Below are 17,128 nucleotides of genomic sequence, written 5' to 3'. Positions count from 1 at the left end.
TCCAAAGACCCAAGTAATATTTTCCAAGATCCATCACCTTCAGGACAGGGTCAATTTTAGGATTGGGCAAAAATGGGGACTGCAGATGCTGGAAACCAGAGTTTAGATCAGAGTGGTGCTGGAAAAGCACAGCACGTCAGGCAGCATCCGAAGAGCAGGAGAATTGATGTTTCGGGCAAAAGCCCTTCATCAGGAATTCCTGATGAAGGGCTTTTGCCCGAAATGTCAATTTTCCTGATCCTCAGATGCTGCCTGACCTGTGCTTTTCCAGCACCACTCTGATCTCAATTTCAGGATTCGCAAGGTTGAGTTCATTTCATACTACTAACAGCCATGTAAAAATAATGACCAAATCATCGGCAGATGTTGATGCAAAGATATAGAGCATTATTTCTTTGAACCTAACTTAGTTGCAAGGCTGTTCGAACTGGTCATTGTTTCTATGATTATCAAATCTTTCTAAAAGGTACTTCTGGACACACCTAAAAGACTTCACCATCAGCACACTTCTAGAAGGACAACACAAGTTTGAAGCAGTTGTAACAGGCCAGCATCATCGACAAGTGCGTGACTCTGTAACTAATATTACAGCCCTCAATGAGAACAGCAAACTCTCCAGGCATGTATGAGGTGTGATAAGCCTTATCTTCCAAATATTGTTCAATACTTTTGTGACACTTATAAATTATGTTTTATAAGAGGGCATTGGACTAAAATTTAAAGGCAATGTTATTTACATCTGAACAATAATATCCATTGACTCTTGTTGTAAGTATAGTGTTCACATTTAGGAAATGCACAAGCTGGATTGGGATTCAATGGTACAAGACAGCATCATCTACAAAGTCAAACTTAATAGGGAGGCTCTAGCTGTTATGTTTTGAAGAAAGATGGTACTCCATGTGCATCTTCACATGCAAGACAACTGGACATTGCACTAAAAAAAGATGCCCCACTTAGGTTTGCTACCCTGGAAGGTGTGAAGCAGTTTACCAAGGTTGATGCCAAGAATAAATATTCGTCAGGACACTTTTCCCAAGAGTCTCAGGAACAGGTAGTTTTTGGAACACCTTTCTAGAGATACTGTTTTCTCAGCATGGCTATAATGGATCATCCAAATAGCAAAGATATATTCTATCAACATTCGAATGATATGGTCAAGAATGCACCAGGTTAATTCAATATCACAGATGATTTTGCAGTTCTTTGGGAAACCAAACACAAACCTTCATCAGCTCATGGAAGCAGCAAAAAAAAAGGTTTCATTTTTAACAGCAAAAACGTCAGATCAGCATGAGCCAAATCAACTTCCTTGGTACAATCTGAAATGTCCTTAATAAGACACTTAGCCCAATTAGCCATTGAAAATACATACTGGTTTTCCCAGCAATCCCCACATCCCATGAAAAAAAAGAAGAAATATTCCATGCACAGAACTCATTGAGACATATAATAACACTGGGTAGTCTTTAAAATACTGTAGAAACTTCTCTTGAAAAGAAAATACCCCTTATGAAGCTCATGACACTACCAATCAAAGCAGAAGCATTGAAATTGCCCTTATTTATATCACTAATTAACCTGTCAAAATTAAGACAATCTCTTCAAAATATTTAATCTTATTGTCTGCTCACATACCTATTCATAAAACAAAGCCCACAGTCCAGTCACAGCTATGCCAGTAACTCCTGCTGACCTAAGACTATTGGCAAGGCTTGGAACTCAGCCCTACATTCATAATAAGATCATATTACATAACTAAGTAAGCACCCAAGATATCAGTGCAACGGATTCTTCAAAATTGCCTGACTAGATATCCAACCATGTGACTCATCTTTTTCAAAGGCTTTAAGAAGTTTCAGAGAGTTCTGGCAAATGTACAGTTTTTTTTTCAAAATTTTAAAATGTGTCTGAAAAATTATAATCATCAAACCAGAGTACCTGGCTGACTGATTTAAGTCATATTTTCAATGCTGAATAAAGTAGAAGAGACAGCTCCTGGATAAACTAATGTAATATACATGAATACTTGGATAAAGCTGGTCTCTTTAATGCTCAGTTTTCTTTTAAGGACAGAGTCTTATCAACAACAAAGGAATTGAAGACATAGTTAATCTAGTATAAACCATTATAATATGATTATTGAAATTGACAAGAGATTTTGAACTTCTGCCCATTTTGATGTGTTAAATGACTGACTTAATCTTCCAGGCTTTACAGAGTCTTCTTTAATCTAATGATTAGTACAGGAAATGGTAATGTAACAGTAATCTTGAGCTGACTATGCCAATGACAGATAATTTTCTAATTGAATTCAACAAAGTTTATCACGATTTATATGAACAATATTTAGTAATGCAGGAAAAGAAAACAAACACACATAAGGATATCAGCACAAGGGAACCCCAATGACTCTTTGTTACTGTGGAATGGTTAATTACTTAATTTTTCTCAGTCCTTTTCATCATCTTCTGCAAATACTGCCCGCTTCTCCTTTTTCATTAATTTTACACCTGGAATGAAGACATAAAACAATGTAAAGCTATTAGAACCATCCTGACGTAAGGCCAAGTGAAATTTTTAAAAATGCGTATTGCTAGAAAAAGACTCATCTTATTGAAGCTGTTCACCTTGCACACATCAGGACAAATCACAAGAAATATACATACAAAGAAAAATCAACATTTATTCAATATGAGAGGACGGTGCTCATTGGTTGACAAGTGGATTCTGATTGATAGACGCACTGCCATGAAGCATGTACCAATTAATGATGACTGACATTTAGCTGTCAAGTTTTGTTTACACATTAAACAAGACAGGTTGACCTTGATTGCTCAAGGCATTGCCTTGAGAAACGTATCAGAGGATAGCCAGCACCTATTTTATTGAATTGGAACAGGCACAGTGTGTGTCCATGTACTTTTGATATGAAAAGAAGAGGTCCCTTTGTATTAATATATGTACATGCTAGTTCAAATCCTCTGAACCAGATAGACAACCCTGAATTGGTCAGCAGCTTAAGATTTCATTCAGTTAGGATGATTTAGTAAAAGCATGTCCAATTATGGAATCACATCTGATTTTGGACACTTTGTCATGTATTTTGCAAGTTTGGTCTGGTTGAGTACAGTTAGTACCTTCCTTGCTGTGAGCAGCTGAAGGAACATGCTATTTGATATCATCCACCAATTTTTGACATGCCACCAATATTCATACCAAGCATCATAACTGGCTTTCAAATACAGATAGCACAATACTTATTACTGTCATACACAGGACATTTTTGGACTTGATGGCTATATTCTAGTAGTAGTGAACAACAGTTGTGTAGAGATACCTTACACGTCCAGAAAGGATCCATTATCCTGCAGAATGGTTTTGCTCCCTATTTCAGCATCTTGTGCACATAGTAACCAAATGGCACGTGGTCTCCATGTGTTACTATGAGGAAGCATGTTTGAGGCCACATCAATGCAGAGGCTGTGGACTGACATTTGGCTCCCTTTATCACAATATTACTAACCAGTAGTGCAGACTAAAAGCAAACCAGTGCACAAAATCAGTAAGTACGCTATCTTTAGCTATGCACTAGAATCATCACATCAACATGTCAGGCCTGTTTAGTAAGTAGCATCCTTGTACAGAAAGAAAGTGACTATTTTGGTAGTAATAACAGTAAAAGGGACTATTACTTGAAGGGTAAGAAATTGCAGCACACTGCTGTGCAGGGGCACCTGGATGTCCTTTTCATGCATCACAGAAGATTGGTCTGCAGGTGCAATAGGTAATTAAGAAAGCAAATTGAATTTTATCCTTCATTACTGAAAGGATTGAGTTTAAAACTAGGGAGGTTATGTTACAGCTGTACAAGGTGCTGATGAGGCCACACCGGAGTACTGTGTGCAGGTTTGTTCTCCTTACTTGAGAAAGGATGTTCTGGCACCAGAGGGGGTGCAGAGGAGGTTCACTAGGTTGATTCCAGAGTTGAGGGAATTGGCTTATGATGAGAGACTGAGTAGACTGGGATTATATTCATTGGAATTTAGAAGAATGAAGGGGGTATCTTTTTGAAACACATACAATTTTGAAGGCAATAGATGAGATAGAAGTAGAGAGGATGTTTCCACTGGCAGGTGAAACTAGAACAAGGGGGCATAGCCTCAAAATTAGGGGGAGCAGATTTAGGTCTGAATTGAGAAGGAACTTTTTCTCCCAGAGGATTGTGAATCCATGGAATTAACTGTCCAATGAAGTAGTCGAGTCTTCCTCAGTAAATGTTTTTAAAGCTAAGATAGATAATTTTTCAAACAATAATGGAACTAAGGGTTACGGTGAGAGGGCAGGTAAGTGGAGCTGATGCTACAAAAGATCAGCCATGAGCTTGTTGAATGGCGGAGCAGGCTCGAAGGGCCAGATGACCTACTCCTGCTCCTAGTTCTTATGTTCTTATGTTTAATTCAGCAGAAGGATAAATAAATATTTTTACAAGTGTACATGGCTTTGGTAAGACAACACCAGGAAGTGTTTTTGCTCTTTATAATTAAAAAAAGATACACTTGTCTTGGAGGCAACATAGCAAAGTTACACTAGACTGGTCCCTGGATTGACAGGATTGTTCTGTGATGAGACGCTGAGGAATTGGACTTAAATTCTTTGGAGTTTAGAAGAATGAGAGATGATGTGATTAAAACATACAAAATTGTGAAGGGGCGTGACAGGGAAGATATTGAAATTTTGTTTCCCCCGTTGAGGAATCACGATAAAGGAACAATCATTTAGGGTCACCAAGCATCTTTGCTGGGCCTGAAATGGTCAGCCTGTCCTCCTGGTCACTGCTCATTTCAATTCCCCCTCCCACTCCCTCTCTGGTATGTCCATCCTCGGCCTCCTCCATTACCACAGTGAATCAGACCACAAATTGGAGGAACAATACCTTATCTTCCACCTGGGCAGCCTACAGTCCCAGAGAACTCAATATTGAGTTCTCCAATTTCAAATAACCTTTTCACCCCCTGGCTCCCTTCCCAGCTACACCTACTCTGTTCCATTCCACCTCCTGCCTCATTAGCTTCTCTATCATCCCACCCCCAATCTCATCCCATGTCAAGCCCTTACTCTCCTCCCCACCTCCTTGACCCAACCTCACCTGCCCATCTTCCTTCCCACCTATCCACTCCACCTTTCTCGCTGACCTATCACAAATAACCCCACCTGCGTCCACCTATTGCTAACCTATCTACCTTTCCCCCAGCGCCAACCCCTCCCTCTATTTATTTCTGAGCTCCTTTCCCTCTCCCCAATGCTGATGAAGAGTCTCGACTTGAAACATCGACTTCTTTACTTCGTGATGCTTCCTGGCTTGCTGTGTTCTTCCAACCTCCTGTTTATCTCCCTTGAGATAGTCCACCAACTACAAGACACACATCAGGAGTGTGATGAATTCTCTCCATTTACCTGAATGGGAGAAGCTCCAACAATTCTCAAAAAAACTCAATAACATCTAAGAGAAAGCAGCCTATTTGCTTAGCACCTTATCCATCACCTACAAAGCTCACTTCCCTTTGCCACTTTTCCATTGGTGGCAGTGTGTGCCAGCTATAAGGTGCACTGCAATAACTTGTCAAGGTTACTCTCAACTCCTGAACTCCACCAGCTGGAAGGGCAGCAAATGCAAAGGAACTTCATGAGCTGCCAGTTCCTCTCTAAACCACACATTGATTTGGAACTGTATTGCTGTTCCTACATTGTTGGCATGTATCCATTTGACAAAATGCTTTAAATTTATTTCTTGCAGAAAGGTTGTATCTTGTTTCTCCATTGTAATCATTTTAGGGAAATAACTGTATCCAGATATGACAACATCACTTTTCTAATGAGCAATCTATTATGAAAACATTGGTGGATAATCATAACTTGACAATTTACACTTGCTATATAGCATGTTTCACAATGGCCAAAATGTGTTTAGCTTTCTGTCTGAAGGCATTATTCCCTATTAATTTTCAACCTTCCCCTTGAGGTAACAATTGTATGATATCAATATTATGAGCCTCTCATCCAAAAAGTCACTTTGTGAAGGATAAAATTGTAGCCAGCCTTTATATATATGCAAATTTATTTATAAATTACACATTGCAAGAATAAAGCTCTGTATTAACTCAGGAAGCCTGACTGGAAAAGAATATCATTTGTTATTGAACACCAAAATAGAACCAGTACTTATAACATCTGTGGGTTATCCTGGCCTGGGACGGGCAGTTCTGCAGACCTGTTCCTAGGTCTGCTTTGTCTTGTATTCATTTAACCTATTTTTCAAATCAACCTGCTCAGAGATGTTATTACGCATTGTCTGTAACAAGTGAACTCATACTATAAGACCATAAGACCATAAGACATAGGAGTGGAAGTAAGGCCATTCGGCCCATCGAGTCCACTTCACAATTCAATCATGGCTGATGGGCATTTCAACTCCACCTACTCGCATTTCAACTCCACCTACTCCCCGTAGCCCTTAATTCCTTGTGACATCAAGAATTTATCAATTCCTGCCTTGAAGACATTTAGCATCCCAGCCTCCACTGCACTCTGTGGCAATGTATTCCACAGGCCCACCACTCTCTGGCTGAAGAAATGTCTCCGCATTTCTGTTCTGAATTTATCCCCTCTAATTCTAAGGCTGTGTCCACGGGTCTCCTCACCTAACAGAAACAATTTTCTAGCGTCCACCCTCTCCAAGCCCCCATGTATTATCTTGTAAGTTTCTATTAGATCTCCCCTTAATCTTCTAAACTCCAATGAATACAATCCCAGGATCCTCAGCCGTTCCTCATATGTTAGACCTACCATTCCAGGGATCATCCGTGTGAATCTCCGCTGGACACGCTCCAGTGCCAGTATGTCCTTCCTGAGGTGTGGGGACCAAAACTGGACACAGTACTCCAAATGAGGCCTAACCAGAGCTTTATAAAGTCTCAGTAGCACAACAGTGCTTTTATATTCCAACCCTCTTGAGATAATTGACAACATTGCATTCACTTTCTTAATCACGGACTCAACCTGCATGTTTACCTTTAGAGAATCCTCAACTCGCACTCCCAGATCCCTCTGTACTTTGGCTTTACGAATTTTCTCACCGTTTAGAAAGTAGTCCATGCTTCTATTCTTTTTTCCAAAGTGCAAGACCTCGCATTTGTTCACATTGAATTCCATCAGCCATTTCCTGGACCACTCCTCCAAACTGTCTAGTTCCTTCTGCAGCCTCCCCACTTCCTCAGTACTACCTGCGTGTCCAACTAACTTTGTATCATCAGCAAACTTCACTATAATTCCCCCAGTCCCTTCATCCAGATCATTAATATATAATGTGAACAGCTGTGGCCCCAACACTGAACCCTGCGGGACATCGCTTGTCACCGGCTGCCATTCCGAAAAAGAACCTTTTATCCCAACTCTCTGCCTTCTGTCAGACAGCCAATCCTCAATCCATACTAGCAGCTCACCTTGAACACCATGGGCCCTCACCTTGCTCAGCAGCCTCCCGTGTGGCACCTTATCAAAGGCCTTTTGGAAGTCTAGGTAGACCACATCCACTGGGTTTCCCCCGTCTAACCTATTTGTCACTTCTTCAAAGAACTCCAACAGGTTTGTCAGGCATGACCTCCCCTTACTAAATCCATGTTGACTTGTTCTAATCCGACCCTGCTCTTCCAAGAATTTAGAAACCTCATCCCTAATGATGGGTTCTAGAATTTTACCAACAACCGAGGTTAGGCTAATTGGCCTATAATTTTCAATCTTTTGTCTTGATCCTTTCTTGAACAAGGGGGTTACAACAGCGATCTTCCAATCATCCGGGACTTTCCCTGACTCCAGTGACTTTTGAAAGATCTCAACCAACGCCTCCGCTATTTCCTCAGCCACCTCCCTCAGAACTCTAGGATATAACCCATCAGGACCACGAGATTTATCAATTTTAAGACCTTTTAGCTTTTCTAGCACTTTCTCTTTTGTAATGGCAACCATACTCAACTCAACCCCCTGACTCCCTTTAATTGTTGGGATATTACTCATGTCTTCCACTGTGAAGATTGACGCAAAGTACTTATTAAGTTCTCCTGCTATTTCCTTATCTCCCATCACTAGGCTTCCAGCATCAGTTTGAAGTGGCCCAATGTCTACGCTTGCCTGTCGTTTGTTTCTTATGTATTGAAAGAAACTTTTACTATCATTTCTAATATTACTGGCTAGCCTACCTTCATATTTGATCCTCTCCTTCCTTATTTCTCTCTTTGTTATCCTCTGTTTGTTTTTGTAGCCTCATTGAGCTTTACAAGGAAATTGGTGATTCCACTGGGTACATCACAGCAGTTATCGCAAACTCCTAAGTCAATACCGGTAGTTTTAAATTCTGTCTATTTGTGCTCAAGTTCCTCTCCATTTTTATTGTAGTTGTAGCTGCAAAACAGTAAGTGGCTGGTGTACCCTTGTACCCCACACCCTGGCCCCTTGATAAATCAGGCTCCTGGTCAGAAAATGGTCCCAATATTCTATCAAGGAATAAGTGCTCAAGAATGCATCCTAAACCTCATACCTGGGATTTGCTTACTCGTAGAGTTTGATGTACCCCTCCCCTCCCCCCGGTTCATGGAATTCCCAGAGGTGATGATTCATGTCATGAGGATATGGAAAGAAGCTCCCTTCCCTGAAGAAGACAGGGGGAGGCCAGTGAACCTCACTGAGAAAGTCTTTGAGGCTGTAAATAGCCAACATTGGTGCCGGATGCATAGTTTAATAGCAATTTGTGTGCATTGCATCAGTTTGTTCATTAATCTGAGTTGGAGAATCAAGTAATTTACTGCAAAATAGAGGCAGAAGATCCTGAAAAGACTTGAGCAACATTCACAGAACATACATATATTCACTGCTAGGTTTTACAAAGTGTAAATTTCTGTAATTAACCACATTGTGAACTAGCAGCAGTCAAATCAGATGTATAGCAACCTTGAGAATATACAAGTGGTGATATGGGTATATAACCCCCAGGATCCGGATCCCGTGCCAGAGAAAGTGTAACGACCTCATGGAAAGGTGTATGCCCTGCAGCTTACAACTGGGAGCCATCACTTTGGCCCTTTCCGAGCAGTTGTCTTCACAATACTCTTCAGACAGTCAAATATTGCTTCTAAACAGCACAGAGTGTAATGCTCTGAAATACTTCTTCAATGATACAAGCTCAGGACATTAGGTGCAAGAGGGAATTTTTAGCAGTGAGGGAAATTGGTATTCTTTTACTATTTTAAAAAATTAGAAAGAATCAGAGAGAGTGTGAGACAATGGGAGACTATGACTTAAAACATAGAACGCAATAGTTAAAATTAATCGTTTAAACATGATACTAAATAGATTCTAAAAAAAAGGCATTGAAGAATTTATTGCAGATTATGACTGGACATCAAAGAACAGTTGTTTCCAATTCCTGCACCATGTTTCTATTTCATGGCAGATTAAAAATCTTGGAGCCATGTTCATAGGAGATGCACCCAGCTGCTCCAATTGGTGCTAAAACTTTCTGACCGGGTGTGCAGAGGCTATGAATCACCAGGGAGGCTGAGAGTATTCTGAATTGTATTGTCCAGAAAATGGCCATTCCACAGAAATAGAGAATTCAGGATCACAGACAGATGCCCGTCATAAGGCCAGGAAGAGCAGGATTTTTCAGGGCCTGTGCCATTCTCAAACTTGTATTTGGCATTGAACACAAAACCTTAAAAAGAGTACAGTCCTAAGCAATGGGGAAACCTCAAAACAGAGAAATGCTGACATTACACAATATTCCAAAGGTAGGATCACGTAGGCTTTTCTGTAACCATCATCTAGAGATCTGCATTGTGATTTACCTCCTAGAGCCAGAAAGAATGCAGAATATTCTCGAGGGGGAATGAGCCATCAGTCATGTAGTTGCAATACTCTTCAGTAACAACATCAATAGAGAAAGGACAGGTATTGAGGTTGTACGGCCAGAATTTTGGGAGCTGAGGAAAGTTAAGAAGTAGCTCTTTAAAGACAGCAATCTCAGAATTATTCTCAATGTCATACACTAGCGAGAGTGAAAATCGGGAAATTGAAAGGATCAGTGCATGAGGCTTGAACCATAGTGCAAGGGGCTGGCTTCAGGGTCATGGGTCTATGGGAGCAGTTCTGGGGCAGGAGGCTACTATTTAAAATGGGCAGATTGTACGTGCACAGGACTGGGGCCAATATTTTTCCAATGGGTAGCACTAATGTGATTGGGGAAGGATTAAACTAAATTGAGATGAGTAGATGGGCAGATGCAAGTAAAAATGAGAGTAAAATGTAGGGAGAAGTGAGCGTTGATTTTAGCAGAGAAGCAGTTAATAGAAGCTAATATATAGAACCTAACAATGAAGGATGATGATGACTACAAAGAGATGTAGTCAAATACAACTGAGGGGTCTTGTGGTGTAGCAGTAATCTCCCCATCTTTGAACAGATTGTCTCAGTTCAAGCCTCACCTGCTCCAGAAGTATGCAATAATATCTCCGAATATGGTGATTAAAATATCTATAATCAGACATAATGGTAAAAACAGAAATTTGACTTAAAATGGTAAGGACTGATGCTTAATGTTAAAGGATATAAAGTGTTCTGAAAAGATAGGCAAGGAGTAAAAGGAGCTGAGGTGGCATTACAAATTAGGGAAGAAATAGGAAAGAGAAGCTACCCTTGACACGCAGTGACAGAATCTATTTGGTTAAAATTGAAAAGCAAATATGATATAATCATGCATCGTAGGATATTCTCTAGACTTCAAATGATTACAGCAAAATTAGGGATTAATCTGCAGGGGCAGTCGCTCTCGGCCGCGCTGCAGAAGCACGACCGTGAAATTGAAGAAATTCAACGCCGAGTCGGAGGGGCGGAGCTAAAGGCCGCGACCTCGGAGACAACCGCTCAATCGGCCGTGGATCAGGTCCGGACTCTCGACCAGCGAGTCCGGACCTTGGAAAATCATATTGACGACCTCGATAATCGAGGTCGTCGAAAAAATATTCGTTTGCTGGGCCTTCCCGAACAGGAAGAGGAAGGCCAGCTTACAGCATTCCTGGAGCAGTGGCTGCCACAACTTTTAAATCTGCAAGCTGGATCAGGCCAGGTAAGGGTGGAATGGGCCTACCGGGTAGCAATTCGCGGGCCCGGCTCGAACCAGCGCCCGCGCCCGGTCCTGTTCCGGCTGCAGAGCTACAGGGAGAGGCAGATACTCCTAGAAGCCTCTAGAAATCTCGGAAAAGACCCCCAAGCTATGATCTACAAAGGATCCAAGATCATGCTATTTCAGGACTTTTCCCCGGCTCTGGTTCGAAAGAGGAAGGCATTCGACGAGGCGAAGAAGCGTTTAAGGGACTTAAATGTACAGTACTCCTTACGCTACCCAGCGATGTTACACTTTAGCCATGAAGGATCTGTATATAACTTTGGATCACCAGAAAAGGCTAAGGAATTCTTGGACTCTCTTAGATAAACTGTAGGACATAATGGATGTTGGTCTGCCTTCCCCCCGCCCCCGTTTTGGTTTATATCCCCTCCCTTTTTTTTTCTTACCTTATTGCTTAATATTATTATAGGGGGTGGGGAGAGGGATTTGATTTTCTCCCCCCCCCCCCCCTTGGAGTTGTTTTCTGTTATTATTTTATGTATATATGAGGGGTGTATGTATATGTGTGTGTGTGTGTATGTATGTATATATAAGCTGGGGGATTTGGTTAATGTGGGTGGGGGGAGGTGGTTACCTTATTCGATTTTACCTCTGTCTTTAGGAGCGGGGTTGTTTTTCCCTTCGTTATTTTGTATTATCATATTTAATTATTATTTGTTGAAGTGGTAATTTTATAGTTATATGTTTATATATGGTATTAACATTACCAAATATACCCAGGTGTTGGTAGGGGTGGGGGTGAGGTGCTCACTGTTAACTCTAGCTTTGTATTATATTTGAATTTTCCTCATTTTATTGAGGAGTGCCTGGGTCAAGGGTGGGGCATTGGTTGGGAGAGGATATGAGGGATTTTTGGAGAGGAAGTGATGCCCCCTGGGAACAAGGGGGAAAGTCTCCACTTAGATACGTTTTATATTTTTTTTATTTAGAAATAGTTTTTTACTGTATTGTTGTGGGTGTATTAAAGAGGCTTTATTTTTGTAAATTTTACATGTTCCATGCTCGGGATGTTCTGGATAGGGTCCCCCCTCCCGAGGGGTCTCGGATTGGCCCAGAGGATTATGGTTGATCAATTGGTTAAGTGGTGCACCTGGAATGTCAAGGGGAGTAATTCGCCACTTAAAAGGAAGAAAATATTATCAAATCTTAAGAAGGAAAGAGTTGATATAGCTCTCCTACAGGAGACACACCTGTCAGATAAAGAACACTTGAAATTACGACAGTGCGGATTTGATCAGGCCTTTTTTTCTTCTTTTAGCTCAAAAAGCAGGGGAGTTGTTATTCTTGTTCGGAAGAATTTCCCTTTCAAATTCCTAAAGCAGATAAAAGACGAATCTGGACGATATATCTTGATTAAAGCTCTCATAAATGGAGAGGAATATGGGATTTTAAATTTGTACTGCCCCCCGGCACACCCCTTTAAATTTATAACGGAAGCCTTTTCAAAATTGATGGCTTTTGATGCCCGTCATATAATTATAGGGGGAGACTTTAATTGTATTATGGATCCGGAAATAGACAGGATTCCCAAGAGTACTGCAGGAGTATCTCCCAGATCTAGACAATTGATGGATCTGAACAAAGAATTAGGATTAGTAGATGTATGGAGATGTCTTCATCCACAGGGTAGAGATTTTTCTTTCTACTCTAATCCACATAAATGTCACACCAGAATTGATATGTTTTTTGCCCCCTCAATTTTTTTAAATTCCATATCATCCTGTAAAATAGGTAATATAGCAATTTCTGACCACGCTGCTGTATATATGGAAACTAAGGCGAGGAACAGTGGGACATCCCCTCGGCATTGGCGTATGGACCCCTTCTTAATGAAAGATAGTAAATTTGTAAAGTACTTCTCTCAAGAATTTAAAACTTTTTTAGAAATTAATTCAGGTACAGCTAGCAACCCGTCAATGATGTGGGAGACCATCAAAGCTTACACGCGAGGCTTGATCATCTCCTACTCAGCGACCCAGAAGAAATTAAAGGGAGAACAACAGCGTCTGCTTGAAGCCCGCTTAAAAGCGGCTGAAACATCATACACTGATAGACCCTCTATTATTAAATTGCAAAGGATTACAGCTCTTAGGACAGCTCTAAATACTACACTTACTCAAACGGCTAAGAGGGAAATATTATTTGCAAAGCAAAGGTTATATGAATATGGCGACAAACTGGGTAGATACTTAGCATTTCTTGCAAAGAAAAAAAAGGCCCCTCAGACTATTATGTCTATCAAGGAAAGTACGGGTATTTTGACTCATGATCATAAAAAGATTAATGCGACCTTTAGAAAATTCTATTCTGAGTTATATAAATCACAGGATTGTGAAGATAGGACGAAGAGGATGCAGTCATTTTTTAAAAATTTGACTTTTCCAGACCTAACTCCGGAACAAGTATCGGTCCTAAATGCTCCTCTTACACCCCAAGAAATAGTTGATGCAATTAGGCACCTTCAAAATGGTAAGACGCCGGGCCCAGATGGCTTCCAAGCTGAATTCTATAAAGAATTTACAGAAATACTGGTTGGTCCACTTATGGATATGTATAACTATGCATATAGTCAGGGCTGTCTCCCGCCTTCGCTGAAAGAGGCAAATATCTCTCTTATCCTTAAAAAAGGAAAGGACCCAGAAGATTGTACATCATACAGACCAATATCCTTGCTAAATGTAGATTTTAAAATCCTCTCTAAAACGTTAGCACTGAGATTAGAAAGGATACTGCCACATATTATAAAGGAGGATCAGACGGGGTTTATTAAGGGCCGTAGATCATCCAATAATGTTAGAAGGGCTCTGAATATGATTCAAGCTTGTCATCAGGGAAAGATACCAGGAGTAGTGGTTTCATTAGACGCGGAAAAGGCATTTGATAGGGTCGAATGGTCATATTTGTTTTACACATTGGAGAGGTTTGGTGTTGGACAGGTGTTTACCAAATGGATCTCAACACTGTATAGTGATCCCAAAGCAGTTGTGGTTACCAATGGATTAGGCTCGGATAGCTTCAGTGTGGGTAGGGGCTGCCATCAGGGATGTCCCCTCTCGCCATTGTTATTCACGCTAATAATTGAACCACTAGCAGAAGCTATACGAGCTGATCCTAATATAGTGGCCCCAAGGATTGGTACAGGTAAACATAAAATTACCCTTTATGCAGATGATGTTCTTCTATTCCTCAGTAACCCTCTGATGTCCATACCTCGCTTAATCCAAGTTATTAATACATTTAGTGCATTCTCAGGCTATAAAATTAACTTTTCAAAATCGGAGGCTATGCCAATGGGTGGCCTTGCTGTGATACCCCGCTTAGCGGACGGTTCCCTTTTTCCCTTTCGCTGGTCCCTGGAGGGTTTCTTATATTTAGGCATTTTTATTACTCCAGTATTTGGTCAGTTGTACAAGGCTAATTTTGTGTATTTATTGGAAAGGATAAGGCAGGATCTCCAGCGATGGGGAGACCTGCCAATTTCCTGGTTGGGTAGAATAGCATTAATCAAAATGAATATCCTGCCCCGTCTCCTATATCCTATGAGAATGCTTCCGGTGATGCTGCCGAGGACAGCTTTATGTAAATTATACGGCTGACTGAGTTCCTTTATCTGGAACCATAGGCGGCCCCTCATTAAGCTGAAGAAGCTACAGCTTCCACAGGCAAGGGGTGGATTGGACTTCCCAGATTTTAGGAAATATCAATTAAGTTCCCTATTAAGTTATATAGCTGATTGGGTCTTGTCTGATCCACAATCAATCTGGTTGGACATCGAGGCTTCTCAAGTAAAATACCCACTTATTAACCTTTTATTCTCAGACAAGAGGAAAATCATTACAGATCACTGTAAAAACCCTATAATACTGAATACAATCAAGGCTTGGAATATAATGCGGCAAAATGAGGGTAATTCACATAAAACATCCCCCTATGCACCGATAGTGGGAGCATGGGGATTCCAACCGGGGTTAACAGATGCCACTTTTAAACTCTGGAGATCCAGGGGTATCTCATGTCTCGGGGATTTATTTAAAGATGGGGTCCTGATGTCTTTCGGACAGCTGCGTCAGAAATTCGGATTACCCAATGGAGACCTCTTTCGATACTTCCAAATTCGAGATTTTATACAGAAGAAGACTACGTTATTAGATAGTCTGTATAAATCCGATAGAGAATGTAGTGTCCTACGACCAGTGGGGGTATCTTCCGTCAGTAATATTTATCATTTGCTACATGATGAAGTATCGGGAGATATGGATAATCTGCTTAAAACATGGGATCAGGATCTGGGACTAGAAATCTCCACAGAAACGTGGAATGATATCTGGGAAAATGCTAGAAGAATTACTATTTGTAACAGAATCCAGGCTATCCAGTTGAAGATACTTCATAGGGCCCATATAGCACCGGTTCGATTGGCAAAATTTAAGGCAGGAGCATCTCCAATGTGTCCTAAATGCAAAATAGAGGTGGGCACTCTTGTACATTGCTTATGGACCTGTCATAAGATCCGTAGATATTGGACTAAAGTAGCAAGCACCCTGACAGAAATTTTAGGAACGGAAATAAAAGTGGACCCCGTATCTCTCCTCTTGGGCTTTTCGAACTTTCCCTCCCTGGACACGTACGGGAAGAGACTTTTTTCTATTCTTTCTTTCTGTGCAAGGAAAAATATTTTGATGAACTGGGTGGCGGAGGGCCCCCCTGGACTTTCAAATTGGCGCAGACTAATTATGGAATGTATTCCCCTTGACTTCCTTACAAATATGGTGCACCGAAAGACCGAATTATTTTATAAAATATGGCAGCCCTTTTTGAATTACATAAATACAGATATTTCGGCTATCCTAACAAGGGCTTTTATTTAATTGAGACTACAAACCTGGCTGGTCCGCGGCCCCTGGGGGGAGGAATCCCGCACGAATACGGGTTTTATCATATCTGATGTTAACACATCCCGAGCATGTAAGAGACTTAAATATACACCCTGGTTAGTTGTAGGTTAGATTAGTAGATAGTTGAGTTTTGTTTGTTAGTGTTTTTTTTCTTTTTGTTTTTTTTTGTTGTTTTGTTTTTTTTTGTCAAATTTTGGTTATTGTATATTTGAGTTAATTGTATATCAATGTTTATATCTGAGAGTTTTGTTTATTTTTGTAAACTTGTAAAAATGTTAAATTTCTAATAAAAATATCTATAAAAAAAAAAATCTGCAGGGGCATTCTACACTTTCTTAATCACTACATTTCAATCCAAATAGAAGGGTGGAACTGCTCGATCTGGGGCTAGGAGATGAGGTGGTCCAAATGACCTGCAAACGATAGACCTCATATTATTGCTTTGCAGTCAAAGCTCCAGAGGTAGCATTGAGACAAGCATATTTGATCTGATGAGTTCAACAGTAGAATAGCAATTCTGGGACAAACATACACCATGTCCATCACAGACAATTAATGGAAGTGATGCAAAGAAGTAGCTGGTATGGCCTGTGGAAAGTAAAGCTGGTTTCCCTAGTTGGGGCTTTTACAACATTCTCAGTTCATGCAGTAAACAATGCACACCTGGCCAGGCACTCTGTGTTCCTAAGGGGCAGATAGTGGGGAACCTTTCACAAGTCTGCAAAGATAGAGAATTAAGATTATGATTAATGAGATCAAGTAGAATGTTAGAGACTGGGGACCCTTGTCCAGGATGAATGTTCTCTATTCTGTTTTCTATTAAGTGGAGAGATGGGTCAGAAGTTTGTAATCTCCATTGACCTCTATTCATGCCAGCACCCACTGGATAGCAGATATAGCCATTCACAGTTACTACAAAACCTAGGTTTATCATTTAATCTTCCTGTCACATAAAATTATTACATCATTCATAAATTTTTAAAAATGTAACCTTTAT

The 17,128-nt window shown here is 40.6% G+C and overlaps 1 protein-coding gene across 1 annotated transcript in view; it reads right to left on the bottom strand.

Annotated features, from left to right (window-relative positions):
* Window positions 1–2,210: 2,210 nt before the first annotated feature.
* ppp1r17 (protein phosphatase 1 regulatory subunit 17) overlaps window positions 2,211–17,128 on the bottom strand; it is a 44,100-nt gene continuing 29,182 nt past the window's right edge. The window contains exon 4 of the mRNA XM_043689424.2: window positions 2,211–2,513. Coding sequence (XP_043545359.1) covers window positions 2,452–2,513 — 62 coding nt within the window. The 3' untranslated portion in view covers window positions 2,211–2,451. The remainder of the gene's footprint in view (window positions 2,514–17,128) is intronic.

The sequence above is a fragment of the Chiloscyllium plagiosum genome, unplaced genomic scaffold (assembly GCF_037043375.1).
Source record: "Chiloscyllium plagiosum isolate Xiang-an unplaced genomic scaffold, Cpla_swu_hap1 HiC_scaffold_4, whole genome shotgun sequence".
NCBI lineage: Eukaryota > Metazoa > Chordata > Chondrichthyes > Orectolobiformes > Hemiscylliidae > Chiloscyllium > Chiloscyllium plagiosum.
Note: the sequence above shows the minus strand (reverse complement) of the source record. Positions and strands in the feature narration are given on the sequence as shown.